This window comes from Bolinopsis microptera, chromosome 4 (genome assembly GCF_026151205.1).
Source record: "Bolinopsis microptera isolate Bmic1 chromosome 4, MBARI_Bmic_1.0, whole genome shotgun sequence".
Classification (NCBI taxonomy): Eukaryota; Metazoa; Ctenophora; class Tentaculata; order Lobata; family Bolinopsidae; genus Bolinopsis; species Bolinopsis microptera.
This window is the reverse complement of record NC_087075.1, coordinates 5,485,150-5,504,604: the sequence shown is the minus strand read 5'-3', so window position 1 is coordinate 5,504,604 and position 19,455 is coordinate 5,485,150. Positions and strand designations below refer to the sequence as shown.

Below are 19,455 nucleotides of genomic sequence, written 5' to 3'. Positions count from 1 at the left end.
AAGGTTGCAAAAGTCACCCCAATCCATAAGGATGGTGATACTGAGAATCCTAGTAATTATCGACCAATCTCAATTTTACCGATTCTTGGAAAGTGCATCGAATTTTGTGTGAACTCCCAACTGACTCAATATCTTGATGAAAAGGGAATACTTTCAGAGCATCAATATGGTTTCCGTAAAGATCACTCTACAACTTATCTCATGTTAGATCTGTTTGATCGTATATTTACTGCTAAGAACAGTGCCAAGCATCCTGCAATTATCTTCCTGGACATCAGAAAGGCATTTGATACTGTTAACCATGATATTCTCATTCAAAAGCTGAAGCATTATGGAATAAAAAATACTGCATTGAGCTGGTTTAGGAGCTTCCTCACAGATAGATTACAGCAAACTAGAGTTGGGAGTAGGATAAGCAGTTTACATTCATTGAACTCTGGAGTGCCTCAAGGAAGTATATTAGGACCAATTCTATTCAGCATTTTTATCAATGACCTGCCTAATGCATGCCTATTTTCTAAACCTTATCTATTTGCTGATGACGGTGCATTATATTTTGACAATATATCTAGAGGAAACTATGGTAACATCAAACAAGAGTTGAAATTAGTTATCAGATGGCTTCAGGCTAATAAACTATCCCTGAATAATGAAAAAACAAAACTAATGATCCTTGACTCTAAGCCTAACCTTGATGCCATCCTTGTTGAAATTTGTGATGACCTTACTTTGGTAATCTGTGAAACTGAATCCCATAAGTACCTTGGACTTATAGTTGACAGCAGATTGACATTTAATGAACATATTGATAACATTAAGAAAAAGATATCCAAAAGAATTGGTGCTATGTATAGATCAAAAAAACTTCTCCCTCTCAAGTTCAGGAAGATGTTTGCTAATGCACTTATGTTGCCACATTTTGACTACTTAGACACCATCTGGTCAAGAACATATAAAAAACGACTAGGAGAGTTAGATATCATGTACAAAAAGGTTGCTAAAATAGCCCTAGATGTAAACATCAGAGAGAGGTCGGTTAATGTATACAAAAATATGGGATGGCTTCCTCTCCATTTGAGACGACAGGTTCATCTTAGCTCATATATGTACCGTATAATCAATGAAACATGTCCAAAGCATTTTATCGGGAAATTCTCGTATATTTCTGGTGGATCACGTGAGGCAGAAAACTGCAATCTTTATACTCCTAAATCAAGATCTCACAAGGAGTTTAACTATCTAGGAACTAAGGCCTGGAACATATTACCAAAGTCCCTTAGAGAGTGTGACGACGTTAAGAAATTTTCTAAGTTATACAAAGAAACTCTTATGAATATGTTGCTAACTGATGAGAATTACCAAGGGGATAACTCTTACGATAAATTCATGATCCCACCCAACACTAGCCAATGTATCTAGGCAGTTATGTTATTTCGGTTAAGTTATCTCAGTACATAAGTGAATCCAATCTATCCCCTGCAATCAAAGTATTTCCATGCCTATTAAGCTATTACAGGAAATTAGGAACATCAGTGGAAAGGTGCACTGTCAATCATTATTGCTCCATACCTCCAGTCCTCCTGTTATGTGCAATTCTCGCTGTATGCTCCTCATTTGTATCAATTATATTGATGCTACATTGTTATTGAATATGAAATAATTTTCAACCGTATTAATTTATTAACTTATTGTAAATAGCAAGTTTGACAAAGGGATTACGTTTATTTTACTCGGAGTTCGTTTAAGTTTAGTATTGTAAATAGTTAATTTGACGAAGGGAATACGTCTATTTTACCCTGAGTTATGTTTTAGTTCAATCTTGACACAATTTTAAAATTATAATTTAATTATTTTATATATATGTATTGTCCATAACTAGGGTGGCCTGCTAACAGAACCATGATCTGCCTTGATTCATCCTTCAGCACAGAGAAAAGCTCCTTTTTTTATACATTATGATTACAGAGGATCTGATATTTAGATATATATTGCTGTGCTGTAAAAATTGACTTTATTTATTTATTTATTTATTTATATCAGATTTAAGGTTTGTCTCATTAATTCCAATTATGTCAAGCTTTTCGCGAAATATTAGCTCCTGTAGTTCGAGAGTTTTTGCCAGATTAGTCAGGCCACCCTGTATATTACATAGACCAAGAGAGAGATTATCGTTTATTGAGGTACGAATAAGGTTAAACCAAAGCTAATGGGGAACAAATCCACATGCAGTCTCCCCAAGTAGACTAAGTTTCAAATCATGTCATACATATGATTTAAATTGGATTTCGGATCAGCAATCATACTGCAGTTTAAATCATAAAATTTAACAGCATAAAATAGTAACTCACTTCTGTTTGTGATAAATATAGCTTGAGAGATATAAAAACATTAAGTTATTAGAAATTTGTGCTGATCTAACATTTTAAACCAGATAAAACAGTAATCCTGTTATTATTCATGTTGATACCCTTGGATTATAGAATTTTAATGAAGTTTAACACAAGTGAGTTACATATTTGAGATGCTTACCAAGCCTGGCAATTCCTAACTTATTGAGGTGCACATTGTCATGGCCCCTGCCAAAATACTTGTCCTTTCTATTATAATTTAAAGTAAAGAGATTATTTTCATGTTCTGTGTTAATGTATATTAGCCCATGCTTATAACACATATTCTCTAAGTATCGATTAAGTCCCTGCACTATAATGTTCTTACTAGTGACAGCTCTAGGCAGAATATTTAAGATATATATTTTTGCACTATTAAATTCTGCCCACAATTTTTGAACAAATTCTTCCATGTCATTGGTGGCACTGTTGAAGTTCATTGTGTTGAGGTCAATTGGATCAACACAGTTAGTACCAGTTAGTAAAACAACCTTTTTAACCTTTTCTTTGTTGAGAACTTTGAACTGACTGTCACTAAAGAGTCTTTGGGACATTTGGATTGAGTTGGCCCCTGGGTAGAAAAATACTTTGGCCTTCTGAGATGAAGAGCTCAACAGTTTTTCATTCAGATGCCTGAAGATGCTGCTGCTGATATAAACTGTGCTCACATCGTTGGGTGTCTCCTTTTCGAACAATTGTTGTCTGTTAACATGCCGCCCTGATTGATGGGGTGGTGGAGATGTATAGGGTGGGGTTAGAGGTCGGTGCTGATAAGCACCATTCGTTTTCCTTGATGGATGAACTATAAACTCGTCTTCTTGATAAGGTACATAGCCGCTGGAGTTGGAGATGTTTTCATATGGGTCATGGTAATTGTCATTGCACATGTTGGTTGGTGTACTTGTTAATCTTTGGACAACAGCTACAGGTTTGATCAGTCTGAATGTGATACTGATCCTTTTGTTTGTACAAGATGGTTGAGTACAGATTTCATGTCTGTAATGAAGCTGGGATTTTTTAGACATGATACAAACATCCCCATGCTTTAGATCTAGGGCAGACACCACTTTTCCTGTTTGAATTTCTGTGAACTGCATCGTCCTAGAGGCACCCAGAGAAACTGTAACAATGTAAGAGTTTTCATCGATGCATTCTTCATTATCACTATGGATAGGCATGCATTCTGTCCCAGTACTGTAGTAGTTAACGAGAGCACTGTTGTAAACATAATCCGGGAGTAACACATCAAGATATGAACAGATAGCAGCCAGATAGGACTGATGTGGTATCTCCTTCGCCTCGTGACTTCCCCCATTATACACATATGGGAAGTCCCCAAAGTAAGCTGTTTTCCTATTTTGAAACTGGTGGCTAAAATCCAATTCTCTCAGGAAGATGTCTAAGGAGAATTTTTGAAACGGTGCCTGATCAATGAGTTCAACAGGTGGTATGATAATGTCAGGGCTTTCGTCATTTACACTTAAGGCCACACTAGATATGGGTGTTACATCTATTTCAGCATAATACTTGCCACTCCATGGATTGACAGATCCTGTACTCTCACTGATTTGATTTTCTGTGTTGTTGGAAATGATAGAATCTGGTGCTTCAATGATGCCATCACTATTGATTAGCATGAAGGATTCAGGCACCTCACATTCACTGTCATATTCAATCTGATCGTTTTCAAATTCTGTCTGAACTGCAACATCTGAACACCTATCCAGGACAGCCCGATAATCTATTGACTGATTGGTACTTTGATGTAACAACGTACCATTAATCTCTGCTATAGTCTGAGAAGTTTGAACAATGTCTTCTAGGATGATCACTTTCCGCTCGAGAAACTTGACATGAGATTTGAGTGCAGTACAGTTTTTGCATTTTTGATCACATTCCGACAATAGTTTTCCAAAAAATTTTTCCATTGAATCGTCCATGATATTGAGTTGATGATTTGAATTAAGTTGTTGATTTGAATTGAAGCAAATTGAAGAGTTCACATGTGAGATTTGTTCCATTCCATTAACGTTACATTCGTATTACATTCGTATTACTTTGGTCATACCTCAAATTATTTGTTATATAGTAGTGTTGAAATGATGAAAAATGATCTAATGCCCACATACTGTTGTATCAACTGCAAAAAGTCTGGCTCACCTGATGATTTATGTAAACATGCTGCATTTTCTACTGAGTGTCCTTCTTACCGGGTTCAGCAAGAGAAACTTAAAGCCTCCCTAGCTTATTATTCAAAAAACTAGTTTCCTCCAAACCAAAGAAATTGCATCAACTTCGATATATGATCTGGAATGCTAGAAGTCTTAATAATAAGTGTGACGACATTATGTGCTTACTTCAAGACCATGATGTAGACGTTGCTATTGTAACTGAAACATGGCTATCTGACCAAGCCAATACTACAACAGCAGTTATTAAATCATATGGCTACAGTATTGTTCATGATTTCAGAGCAAACAACAGAGGTGGTGGCACTGCTCTGATTTACAACATGGCGTTACATTTCTCTGTTGTTAATTTGAAAGTTCCGAACCTGACAACCTTTGAATTCATCGCTGGATCTATAAAGTGCACTCCTGACATGAAGATCCTTGTCCTATGCATCTATCGAACTGGCCCTGTCTCAAAGAAGTTCTTTGAGGAACTTGATGACTTATTGGGTTCTGCAAGTCTGAAAAGTAACTATATAATAATTGGAGGAGATTTCAATATTCACACAGAGTCAATTACTGTAAACTCAACTGAACTGCTGCAGACCACCTCATCTTATGGTTTCAAGCAACTTATTGAAAATCCGACCCACATGAGTGGAGGAACTATTGACCTGCTCTTTGACCAGAGTAACTTGATTGAAACGTCTACAATTGAAATCCTGAAAAACTGTACCCTGAGTGATCACTTCCCCATCATATTTGCCACCAAGAAGTTTCAAACTAACCTCAAAGCTCCTAAAACAATCAACACTAGACAGCTTAAAACCGTGGATTGTGATCAGTTGGCGATTGATTTACTGATGTGTTCCTCTGACTATGAATTGGCAGACTGCTTTGTTGAATCTTGTGAACAATTCTTCCAATGTATTGGTAGTGTCCTCGATGAACATGCACCTTTGGTCCAAAAGACTATAAGCTTTGTTCCCAATGCTCCCTGGTTTGATTCTGAGTACAAAGATCAAAGGAAACTTAGAAGGAAAGCCGAGAGAACTAAGCATAAAAGTGAGGAGAACAGGATACTCTTTGAAGAGATCCGAGATGAAACAACGAACATGGCTAATCTTAAAAAACAACAGTATTATAAATGTTTACTTGACAAAAATCAACATGATGTTAAAGCTATATATAGCATTGTCAATCGTGAGCTTGACAGACATCAGAATACTCCTCTCCCAGAATCAGAAGATGTTTCAAAACTTTGCAGTGATTTTAATCACTATTTCAATGAAAAGATCAAGAACATTAGGAAAGATTTCCCCAGCATAGAAGATTTTGATGTTGATAAACACATTATGAATCAACAGAACAATTCCAACTGTGGAGGTCGGTTATATGAATTTGAACCATGCACAGAGGATGAGCTGTCTGAAATAATCAAAGAAAGTGGAATCAAGTGTGCACCATCTGATTTTCTTCCAACAACTGTCCTCAAAGACAATATCACAAGTTTCATTCCTGTCTTATGCAAACTGGTCAACCAGTCTCTAGCTAAGGGCACATTCGACGGTTTGAAGACTGCTGACATTATTCCTACCATCCCGGTGCGAAATTTGAAGGAATATGGGAATAATATTCCTACTGGTTTCAGGCAGGAATTCCATGTTGAAAAGAAGCAGATTCATCCCCTAATAATGAAATAGTAAGTCAGTAAACGGAAGTTTTATACCTCGCCAAATGATGCGCGTGTTATTCCAATGAAATGCTGATTATACCTTTGAAATTTGCTTTTTCGTGCACTCAGGCCTCTGATTGGAGGAATCTGAGGGAATAATGGGAATAACGGTTCTGATTGGTCGATTCAGACCAGCCAAGGAATAATTTGCGCGCGTTATGCGCAATGTAAATGCTGGCATTGAAATTTTATTACAAAATAAGCTTGGCGTGTTACTGTCCGTAATATAATCCAGCGTGCTAAGCTAACATGACTCTAGTAAATTGTGCGTGATTTTCAATTAAATAATAAGCTATTTTTATAACAGATACTTCATAGATCAAATTGGTGATTTAACTGTCAATATTCTGTTTTAGTTTATTGCTGCTATCTCAAACGATCTATATTTTGTAGCCGAAACCCCCATAACAGATTTATGATATCATCAACCAGATAAAAATCATGTTGTTATATGTTAATTGTTATGCATTATAATTCATATCGTTTAATTTTGTGGAACTATAAAAATTCACACCTCTGAAGCCAAGAGTTATGAACAAAAGAGAGATGATATTCGCATTGCCGTAAAATTATGGAACATACATTAACAGTAAACTGCGGTTTGACTGCACTGTTTTGTGGGACTAACTAAATAATACAAGCATTTCTTCTCATAAAAATAATTAAAGTTTGATATTTACATTATCACTTTCGTAATCAACAAAGATAGGTAATGCGGATACACTTTTTTCGTATTAAAAATAGGATTTAGACTCGGCAAATTTTATATCTAGAATGATTTTATTTTCAAATTAAAGCACTATCCATTATCAGACGCCAAACTAGCCGTGATTTTCATGTCGGAAAGAAATTGCAAATATGTTTATAGCTTGGACGTTGCATTATGATTAACAACTGCAAAATAAATGTTAATAATAACTTGCACATAATATCCCGATATCTTAATTGCTTGTCTTTTCTAAAAACCAGGGGTGGCAAAAATTAACGTTGGCCGGGAGAGTTTTAATTTCTACTCCTCCTCCATCAGCATGACTGTTTCGTTGTGTGAATGAACGGTAGAGACAACCAAATCCAAGAGGGTTAATGGCAAAAGGAACTGTCCCAGGTTTTCGTGCCAGGAACTCTGAAATGACAATCTTTAGTATTGACTAAAATAAATAAATAAATAAATAAATAAAGTCAATTTTTACAGCACAGCAATATATATCTAAATATCAGATCCTCTGTAATCATAATGTATAAAAAGGAGCTTTTCTCTGTGCTGAAGGATGAATCAAGGCAGATCATGGTTCTGTTAGCAGGCCACCCTAGTTATGGACAATACATATATATAAAATAATAATAATAATAACTAAAAACACGTAGTTTCTCGTTGCAGACTGCAGTAATTTAAATATTTAAATTTTAATTTCAGATTTTAATCATTTCTAATTTGTTAGAACATGTTTATGAAGAAAAGGGAGAGGGGCCGGCCGTCGGGAGTACGAAAAATTGTAACGTGTTTTTGAAGGAGAGGGAGAGGGAGAGGGACAGAGAGGGAAAAGGAGAAAGATAGGGAGAGGGACATAACAGGGGGAGGGGGAGGAGGGAGGAAGAAGAGGGCTATGAAGCTAGGGAAAGGGAGAGGGAGAGGGAGAGGGAGAGGGAGAGGGAGAGGGAGAGGGAGAGGGAGAGGGAGAGGGAGAGGGAGAGGGAGAGGGAGAGGGAGAGGGAGAGGGAGAGGGAGAGGGAGAGGGGTAATTATTTATAATGTTTTGTTATTAGGCATTTATTTGGAATTGGTTTAATTTCGTTGTAAAGTTATTCTATTATGCAACAAAGTATTTTGTTTTACAGGTTTTGTACATACGACAAATACGGGTTTTATTGGTCAACTAACGGTCATCTAACAAGGGACAGAGAGGGAGAGGGACAGGGACAGAGAGGGAAAAGGAGAAGGATAGGGACAGGGGAGGGGAGGAGGGAGGAAGGAGACGGCTATGAAGCTAGGGAGAGGGAGAGGGAGAGGGAGAGGGAGAGGGAGAGGGAGAGGGAGAGGGAGAGGGAGAGGGAGAGGGAGAGGGAGAGGGAGAGGGAGAGGGAGAGGGAGAGGGAGAGGGAGAGGCTGAGAGGAAGAGGGAGAAACTGAGAGGGGGAGGGGGGAGAGGGAGAGGGGAGGGAGAGGGAGAGGGAAAGAGAAGGGAGAGGAAAAGGGGAGGGAGAGGGAAAGGGGGAGGGGGAGGGGGAGGGGGAGGGGGAGGGGGAGGGGGAGGTGGAGGGGGAGGGGGAGGGGGAGGGGGAGGGGGAGGGGGAGGGGGAGGGGGGAGGGGAGAGAGAGACTGAGAGGAGGAGATTGAGAGGGAGGGGGAGAGGGAGAGACTGAGAGGGAGAGACTGAGAGGGGGAGGGGGAGGGAAAGGGGAGGGAGACGGATATGATGCTGACGCTGTGAATAACTGAGACATTTATACAACTGGAACTATAAATAACTAACCTCATTACCAGAACTACAAGAACGTGTGGTACAACAACTCAACAAGGAATGCTTTCCGTTTCCAAACTGTAGGTTCCTCTATGTTCTGTAGATTTCGGGTCTGGAAGGTAAGTGAATCTGATTTAAACTTGATATCATTTCATAGTGAATAATAACTGCTGTTGTGCAATGTACAAACTGTTTAGTTAAAACATAAACAACGGCTTGTACTCAGAAAATTCAGCCAGAAATATTTCCATTGTCACCCTGCAAATAGTTTAAGAAAGAATCAGTTCATAAGATTTGCGGTAGCCTGTAGGCAGTACACAGTCACAAGCTTTAAAGTAAATCGTATTTGATAGATATTTCTTATGTTACTTATCAGGGCCAAATTTATATACGTCATTGGAATACTAATGGGTACCAATGCAGCACCACAAATAGCTATTGTTTATTTACATGTATACGAGTATAAATATATTAAACATAATTTAATAGAACAAGGCCAATAATACAAGGGGATACAGAAAATCTCAAAAGATTAAAAGACACATTTCGTAACTACCAAGATGATTCGAAAGTTTTTAATGATTTTAGTTTATTACAGAATGTATCAGAAAATATTTTTTCGAAGGAAGTGATAGTTAATAATACTAATATTTCGGCTCGAAAATGTTGCTATCTAGACTTAAACATTAGTTTTGTCAAGGGAAGTTTAGAGTGTCATTTTATGATAAAATAAAAGATTACAACTTTAAAATTATATCATTTCCTTTTTAGATAGAAACTTTCCAAACAATTTGTCTGGAAGATTTATTTCTCAATTAATATGATTAGCTAGAGGTAATTCGATAATCAAGGGTTTCAAAAATCGTACCGAACTTTTAGGTAAATTGGTTGCACAAGGATTTAAGTTGGCTGCATTGCGCAACAAGTTTGTCAAGTTTTATAAATCACGATTAAACATTTTGCACCATTTTTGCACTTAGGGGTCGTTCACATATTACGTAATCAGCCGAGGGGGACGGGAGGGGGTGTTCCAAATGATTACGCTACTGTCATTTTGACACAATAGCTATGTGTAAAACTGATTACGGAAGGGGGGAGGGGGTAAAAATTGTCCAAAAAGCGATAACGTAATATATGTGAATGGTACAATAAATATTTATAGTAGATTAACTCGTGAAACTTACAGGATTGAGAGGGAAGTCCGAACGTTACCATTAAAGTAGGGTCACCAATAGGTACTGACCAGTGGCCACACTGTCTCCAGTTATCCTTCGTCTGCAGTGCTGATGGCGATTGACGGACTCCTGTGTAAACTGAATGATTGGACAGTTGTTCAAAATTTAAGCCGTACATAATGTCAAAAGCTAGCTAGATTAATTAGCAACTGGTCTGTTGATTAAAAAGATACGACAAAATAACTGAAGGAAATAAAGTTGAAAAGTTAATTCATTTCATGGAACCTGAACTATTGATTAATTAATTAATAATCATTGATTCAGAATTTTTGTAACAACTTTCATAAATCTTAAAAATAACCCACCAATTCAGGATGTGTTAAGGAGCAAACTCATCTTCTCATCACACAACTCTGATAGCAAGATCCAAGATATAGCTGTGCATGTATACGTAAACCATCACAGAATCTTCAGCAGGCATCAGTTTTAATAAAACTATTTGATGATAATTGTGTTTTAGCGGTAGAGCTTTTTAATACAGAGCATAACATAACCTGCTACCTGCTTGTATTAAAGTATTAAGTAGTAAACTATATTATTAAACGAATTATAGAAAATTGTACCAATTATCCCAAAAAATCAACGAGAGTGTAATTAGTTATTGTTCTTAATAATATAACTAACCTTTAATCTTTATCGATTGATTGTAATGTCAGTAGAAATTGCTGTTTAAAATCCTTAATATGGAATTAATTAGTCTGGTTATTTTCGATAATTTGGTAAAATCCTGAAAATAGAGATTATCGTGTTGTTTAAAAAAGTGATATATATCTGAATTTGTAACTGTATATATTACAGTTACAAATTTAGACAATGCAAAGTATCAGTTGTTGCAAGATGACTATTTCAGTCCCAATCATGATTGTCTTTTTATAATCAAGATAAAGAAAAATGATTTATTAACGTTGATTAGATGATAACTGAGTAGAGATGATATTCCTTTGATTGAATGGAACTGTGCGTTACAACTTTGTTTATAAACAAAAAAAAGCTGAAAAAGGACTATTATTGTTTTGTCATAGGTGGGGCAGCGAAACAACGTATAAGCTCATTATTTACTGCTCAGAAGTACTGTCTCAGAGTACTATTTGGTGACAGGCTGGCGTACCTTGATAAGTTCAAGACTTGTGCACGTACTAGGCCCATAGGACACCAGAAACTTGACCAAAAATTTTTCATAAAAGAGCACACCAAACCGATATTTAAGCATAATAATATTCTATCTATACAAAATCTCTATACATACCACAGTTACCTCGAGCTCTACAAGATAATGAAATTCCGTGCTCCAATATCCCTACATGAGGGTTACACATGTTCCTCAAGGAAACCCTGTCTTCTAATCTGTCAGGCAGACCCACCTGACAATCACAACACTAGATCAACCAAAATTTTTAACATTTTAACCCCAAAGTTCAGAATGACTGACTTTACTACTAGTGTAATGTGCTTGCGAGGTAAGTTAAAACGTGCGCTATTAGCTAATCAACATAATCACGCCCTGCTTGATTGGACCGTCAAAGATTTTGACTGCACAAATGTTATTGTCCAAACATAACTGGCTGGTCACACACATCTCAATTAAAATTACGCTAGGCCACTGTTTTCCAAGTCTTGTCCTGTGAGTAAAGTATGTGTGAGAAAGTTTTAATAAAATCATTGTATATTTATTTTTGAATTTTAAAAATCTAATTTGAGAATGAAGGTTAAAGAAATTTTTAATTAGCACTGTTTAGTTTAAGATATTTATAGCTTATTATAACAATTGATACAAAGGCCATAATCTTTCACCAGCTCTCCAATATCCACCTTGAAGCTGCATTTTATATCCTAAATATAAACTAAATCATGTTTTAGTGTAGACTTTTTGTCACAACAAGACTGCAACCTATAGTAACAATTATAAACAGAACCTCTAATGTCTGCTAACAATTTTTCTTCTAGTCCTAATCTGAGCCTTGTCTCTAAAAACTTAACTGAACTAGCGTTTCGGTGTGGGCAAAAGCTTCCAGGCACGCGCATTCCTTGCCCCGTTAGTTACCTGTCCTTCATAAACCAAACTAGCAGTCAGGACAAAAAGTCATACACCAAATGGGCATTATATTTTATGAATTGTTTTACATCTTTTTATTCTGTAAAAATGTGCTAAAATTAAATTTCTTGTTTCATTGAAAAAAATTTCTTGTTTCATTGATAGAAAATCTAAAACGCAAGGACAATAAGTTTTGTATGTCAAGTTTAAATAAACTCTGTTCTTAGCATAACCATTAACCAACTCTCTAATTAAAATCAAACATAATTTGTTTAATGGTACGATGACTTAATAATTAATTTAAACAATACTTCACATTATCATTGACTTACCATTCTAATATATCTAAGTACTAAACTGCTGAACAATAGATAATTAGTGTTTTAAAAGTCTGTCTAGTTTGTAAGGCCAATCCTGTGATACGAAATGATAAAGTATAAATTGTGATATGGAAAACTGCAGTGGGAGAGATATCGTTTATTTCCTTTAAATACACGATTTCGCACAGTTGAGCAAGCATTGAAGCATCAGGATAATAGTCAGTCGTTTCTCGTTATGAAAAATAAAATTGTGCAGCTGCTATATTTAACCATTTCATTACATGAAAAATTTAATTAAAGGGGTTGATCACATATTAATACATTACGTTTTCACTTTTTGGAACATAAATTCATAAATGATAACGTATTTTGTAATATGTGAACGACCCATAAATCAATTAAGAATGGACAAATAAATAATTACATGTGCATGGTACCATAAACATTCATTGTTGCATCATATTTGTGGAGCCCTACCCCGGCCCGGGCAGCTTTAGCTTTTAAACTTGCAATAGCGCGCGTGACCGTAATTAGCAATCAAAATTGTCTTTTTTTGTGAAACAAGCTTGTCATGTACCACTTTTTGATTATATACGCATATGCACGTTGATAACTAAAATACGTAACGCATGACTTAAGCTGCGCGTCTTAACATAATTATAAACTGATGCAACGTAAATTACTTAATTGATGACATAACATGTAACAATATAAAATGAATCACGATCAGAAAGTTGTATGGATGAATGATGATAATTAATCACTATACACTCGACTGTCACGGACTTTTTAAACACGTTCTCTAGCTGGCCCTGAATGACTATTCGAAATTTTAGCCCTCTAATCTGATCCCAACCCTAACCCAATCTTTAAAAAGCATACACTGAAACCCTAACCACTAACCCTAACGAGAAATTAGACCAACTTCATTATACGGTCATATCATGTGATCGAGACAATTTTCCCTTATATCTTGCCATGGGAGCATTTTAACCCATGTCATGAAGCCTTCATATCATGATGAAGGGTAATTCGGAATCAGCGTTCAAAAATGCATCGATTCAAATTGGTTTTAACTGCCGGGAAATTTCTCGAAAATCGACTGAGTGATTGAGCACGGTCGAATTTGTAATACATAAAATTCAATTTTGTATTTTTCATCATTGGTCATAAGTGAAGTTTAAGCCGTGCACTTTTAGCCTTGAAAAGTAAGGAGACAGTGAGTACGTATGTTTCCACAAAAGGCCTTTATTACGTTGTACCTCAGATATTGCGAATTTCTGAAAACAATACTTACTTGACACTTGTGAATATATACCTTGAAATTGATTTTATTCACTTGGTTTTTGTTTGTCATTTTGTGGGGTGGTATCTTTTTCTGATAGAAAATATTCTTTAGAAAACATCTGATAAGAAAAACGTTTCAGTCTGAAAAGGGTCAAAAATTCACTATATTACTATTATATACTATTTGTTATTTACTGGTTTACTACTGGTTTTTTAGGCTAAAAAATTATTCCTACTGGCTTTGAAATAATTTCGCACTGGGCCTACCATCAAGGACCACAAACTTGATCCAAATGACTTCAAGAGCTATCGACCTATATCTAACCTCTCTTTTCTGGGTAAACTCATCGAGAGAGTTGTGCTGAAAAGGTTAAATGAACATCTGGCTAAAAATGATCTCAATGTTCCACAGCAATCTGCCTATAAGAAGTTCCATTCTACTGAGACCATCTTGTTAAAAGTAACAAATGACCTACTGCTGGCATGTGATAGCAAATCCTCCACTGTTCTCATGATGCTCGATTTATCTGCAGCCTTTGACACAGTGGAACACAGAAAATTACTCAAAATTCTTTCTGAAGAGATCCATATCGGAGGTACTGCTCTTAAATGGTTCAAGAGTTTCCTGGTAGGCCGCACTCAAAGAACCAGAATAGGCTCTTCTACTAGTGATACGATCATTCTAGAATTTGGTGTACCTCAAGGTTCTGTGTTAGGACCGGTGCTATTCAACATATACATCAGATCTCTGTATAGGACCATCAAGAAATCTGGATTCAATGTGCAAGGATATGCAGATGACCACCAGGTATATAAAACTTTCAAACCTTGTGATCAGGTAAATGTTCTGGGCATCCAAATTGTGAATTGCGCTAGGACCATACAGCGCTGGATGGTTGAATATTGCCTTCAACTTAATCCTGGAAAAACACAAATACTTATCATCGCCTCACCTCAAGTTCTAAACCAGGTCAGTATAGGGGGAGTTAAGCTATCAAATGATACCTGTATCAGATTTGTCAGCACAACAAAGAACCTTGGTGTTCAAATTGACCATCATCTTACTTTTGAGCCTCAAATCATGTCCCTCAAAAAGCATTGTTTCAGACTCCTTAGGAATGTAATAAGGAGAAAATATCTATTTAGTAAAGCTCAGCTCAAGCTTATAATTAACAGCATCATTCTCTGCAAATTGGACTACTGCAATGCTCTTTATTATGGAATTAGTGACAACCTCATCCACCAACTCCAACTCGTTCAGAATGCAGCTGCTAAAGCTATAGTAGGACTATACAAATATGATCATCTAGGAGACACTCTGAAAGACCTTCATTGGCTACCTATTAGTTACAGAATTCAATATAAGTTATTGCTTCTTGTCTATAAATGTCTTAATGGTATGGGACCAGATTATTTAAGTGATGTGTTTAAATATGCCAATTATAATCATCTTATCTATTTGACTGAACCAAGAGTATATTCACAGTATGGAGAAAGATCGTTTCAGAAAGTTGGCCCTAAATTATGGAATGAGCTGCCTCTTGAAATTAAGAATTGCATGTCACTGGAATCTTTTAAAGTGTATCTGAAAACGTTTCTTTTTAAACGTGCTTTTGATATTAATTAATTTACTATTTTTTCAACGTTTCTACTGTTAAGTGCATACCCTTAACCTTGTAATTTAGTCTATCAAGTCTTTGTAATTTTCTATGGTTTGGAACCTAATTGTGGATTGCTTTTCAGGTTTTCTTGTATCCTGATTTGTTTTCGTGGCACACCTGTGCATTTTAAGTTGTTGTGCCACTATAATCTATAAGTTTAAATTATTATTATTATTATTTATGATAGTAGTGTGTGCCGCTGCAAGTGCAATTTGATTACTGCAATTTAAAATTGGATGGAGTCCAGGTATCTTTTAAGTCAGCTGCCTGTGATTGTACTTATAGTGCTTTGGTTCTCAATTTTATCAAGTTAATGGAAGTTTCTAGGTAATTGCTTGAAGTTAAAAATTTGTTATGAACTGTGTTCCAAAGCTTGGCTGCATTAAACAAAAAGGTATTTGATTTATTCAGAAGAATAACCGTTAGACTCGTTGCACGGTTTGAAATGTTGATGGCCTCATAAAGGGAGTAGGGGCGGGCAGTGGTACTTGATAATCTTAGAGAATTCTAAAATGCAGTGATATTTGTACAAGTTTGGGGGGGGGGGGGGGGGGCCAACCATATTAAAGTATATTAAAGTATATCCCCGGGTCAAAATCGGAAACAATCCTACATTTTAATATACTTTAATATACCTACAATTAGAAGATTTATATTCTTCGTTAAGATTTACATGATGAACTATATTTTTCACTCAGATTCTCAAGATAAGCCTGTTTTAGGACTAGTACATGAATTTCCATCCAGATTGGTCAAAAATTGGCTGAGCTATGAGCTTTAAAAAATATGCCCATATTTGGGCATACGCTTTTGCCCAAATTCGCTTTTGCCCAAATTCGCTTTTGCCCAAATTCGCTTTTGCCCAAATTCGATAAAATTTTAATATTTTTTAATGAGACTAACTCTATGTGAAAGATATAACTCAGTGTTTGTTGAATATAGTGGATACTACAAACAACAACCTGAACATCCCACAGCAGTCTGGATACAAATCAAAACACAGCACCGAGACTCTGCTTGTGAGAGTTGTTAACGATCTACTCATTGCATCTACAGAAAGCAAGGCAACTGTTGTTCTTCTCCTAGATCTCAGCGCAGCTTTTGATACAGTTGACCACTGCAAACTACTGAACATCCTCAGAAATGAGTTGGGAATAACAGGGACAGCTTGGAAATGGTTCAGCAGCTTCCTCACAGGTAGATGTCAAACGATTAAAGTTGGAAATGAGGAATCTTATGAGATAGTGATTAAGTTTGGAGTCCCACAAGGCTCTGTGCTGGGTCCGGTCCTGTTCAACATCTACATTCGCTCTTTGTACTCAGCAGCACATGATTTGAACTTCTCCATCCAGGGTTACGCCGACGATCATCAGCTGTATAAAAGTTTCAAGCCAAACGAGGAGCCCACCGTCCTTATCAACGATGTTCCCAAATGTTTCCAAGAAATTAATGACTGGATGAAAAAACATTATCTACAGCTCAATGCAGGAAAAACTGAGATTCTTGTCTTTGGGACACCGCTTGTTCTCCAGCAGCTGTCCATAGGGGGCGTGTTTGTTAACTCTGAGACGTGTGTCAGGCTGTCACCTGTTGCAAAGAACCTCGGATTTCGTCTCGACTCTCAACTAAACTTTGGTGAGCAAATCAAGCAACTTAAAACATCGTGTTTTCTGAAACTAAGAGACCTTGCTAAGATGAAAACTTTCCTCACAACCAAACAGATGGGAACACTGACTCAAGCAATTGTAATCTCATCGCTTGACTACTGCAATGCACTTTACTACGGTTGTAGTCAAGCCTCAATTACGCAGCTGCAGAACATTCAGAACCGAGCATGCCGTCTGGTTTTTGGATTAAAGAAGAGAGACTCAGTCGAGGAGAAGCTCAAATCCCTTCATTGGCTCAAGGTGAAGGAGAGGATTGAGTTTAAGTTATGCTTACTGATTTTCAAAGCAGTCAATGGTGTTGCTCCTGCATATCTGTGTGATCTAGTAACATTTGTTAGTTCGAGTAGCAGAAGAACTTCCTCCTTACACCTACCCGTCGGATCTACAAGATCACACCCAAGAGCATTTCAGACTGTTGCTCCGAAAATCTGGAACCAACTACCAATTGAAATTAAGACTTGTTCCGATGTTGATCTGTTCAAAACATTATTAAAAACTCACCTGTTTAAGAAAAGTTATGGCATGAGCGATTAATTGACAATATAATAACTTTATGTTATTTGCTTAAACTGTTTAGGATGCAACCTAATGTCATGATCTTTTTGAACTTATTAGCAATTAGACTGTTAGCTCGCTTCACAAGCATGTCATCTTCGTTCCAAAACTTTTTATGTCCTATGCATACACTCCTTGATAATTATCTTGATCTAGTATCTTTGTTTCACACAATAGAGCATAAGTTTTGTGGTTTATCCACTGGGCTTAGAGTTTGTGTTTAAGCTACCAAATTTTATTATTATTATTATACTAAGTAAGAAGACCTCCATGAACAAAATTAAGAAAATTGCACATAATATCTCGGTTCGGAATACTAGCCAAAATGACTTCATTAAAATTGAAATAACTCTATCAGTTTTCAATATTTTTTCAAGAACTTTTTGGAATCGATTAAGAATTGCATTTCAAGCTTATTTTGGGCAACAATTTTTGATGTAGGCCTCCAAGGAGATAGGGATATATTAAAGTATATTGTAGGTATATTAAAGTATATTAAAGTATATCCCCGGGTCAAAATCGGGAAAAATCCTACATTTTAATATACTTTAATATGGTTGCCCCCCCACCCCCCCAAGTTTTGAGCCGTTAGAATTTTTAGTCTATCAAAAATGGGTTTTGTATGCTCCTTTTCAAAGTGTTTATGGTCTAATTTTTGCATACCATATGGGCAATTCCACGTAGTGTAATTCACACTTTGCACAAAATTTAGCTTTTAATTGCATGCTAATTGTAGGCTAACATTAGCAGCATGATAATATAAAGTCAGAATGAAGTTTAAACGTTTGTGATGATGTGGCAACAAAAGTTTAATGTCTATCTCTTATACTTTTTATGTGAGCAGCATTTTAAAAAGTAGGCGTTATTCACAGGCATAATTTGGTGTTTTAGAAATCTTGCCTTAAAATTGCAATTCGTGCCCCAGTGTAATAGCAGAAGTTACAATAAGGCTTGATCACAATGAAGTACACATTTTTTCAACTTCCTATGTCCTTCCTAACATAAATTTGTGGAATGTGTGTAGTACAGGGACAATATAGGAAGTAAACGTTATTCACATTTGGACGTAGTGTAACTCACACTCTGCCCAGTTGCTCTGTTTGTGCGTTGTATTGATGTTTTCTTGTTCTTGATTTGGTTGCTGCTATTGTAAAATGGTGAAGTAGACTGACTATTACTGATTTTAAATTAAATTGACTACTAATCGGTCCAATTAGATACTGGTAATGGTGTAGATTACACCCTACTGCCATACCACAGTGGTCGGGGCGCCCATGCGAGGTAGACATAAGATATAGGCATGACTAAAGGGTATGATATACCACAAAACATGTATTCTAAGGGTATCTTGCCCCGAAATAACGTTTAAAAAGGTTTTTAGAGTGATTAAATGGATATTTGACCTCAAATATTAATTTTACCTCATTTTTTGTCAAAAATTGCATTTTTTGGCAATTTTTTGCCATTTTTTAGGACAAACTACAAAAATAAGTTGCAAATTAACTTTGGTAAGCATCTATAAGTTGATCTATCTGTAAGTATAGGACATTTAGAGTAATCCTAGAAAAATGTACAGTGTAATATTGTGGCATGATTTTTTTATGAGCTCTCAAAGGTTCATGATTAGACAGAAATTGGGCGAAATTTATAACTTTATGAATCCATTTTTAGACCATTTTATCACTTATATCAATTCTAAACTACTTCTTTGTGTTTTTAATGTGAAGAGGTCATCAAGAGCTTTAATTTGATACCTCTATACATGGTTTTTGATAAAAATTAGAATTTTTTGGGGCAAAAACACTGCTCTTTTGAGCAAAATTTAGTTACGTGACAAGAAAATAAGGTAATTTTAGCCCCAAATTGCTGATATTTTCTGAAAATAAGCCTTTAAATTACTCAAATAAGTGTTCCCAGACCTAACAATGACTATAAAACACTTTCA

The 19,455-nt window shown here is 36.2% G+C and overlaps 1 protein-coding gene and 1 long non-coding RNA gene across 2 annotated transcripts; one reads left to right on the top strand and one right to left on the bottom strand.

Annotated features, from left to right (window-relative positions):
- Positions 1-4,899: 4,899 nt before the first annotated feature.
- On the top strand, positions 4,900-6,261 carry LOC134814392 (uncharacterized). The gene has a single exon (XM_063822490.1). It carries the CDS (start codon positions 4,900-4,902, stop codon positions 6,259-6,261), a length of 1,362 nt encoding a protein of 453 aa, XP_063678560.1.
- An 892-nt stretch (positions 6,262-7,153) lies between these two features.
- LOC134814471 (uncharacterized) lies at positions 7,154-10,038 on the bottom strand. Its single transcript, XR_010160171.1, has 3 exons — positions 9,938-10,038; positions 8,766-8,850; positions 7,154-7,416 (listed from the first exon to the last, which is right to left on the bottom strand). It is a non-coding gene; the product is annotated as an uncharacterized LOC134814471 (long non-coding RNA).
- Positions 10,039-19,455: the final 9,417 nt, after the last annotated feature.

What these genes read in the sequence shown, in the direction of transcription:
- LOC134814392 (XM_063822490.1), top strand. Translation starts at nt 4,900, where the DNA reads ATGGCGTTACATTTCTCTGTTGTTAATTTGAAAGTTCCGAACCTGACA.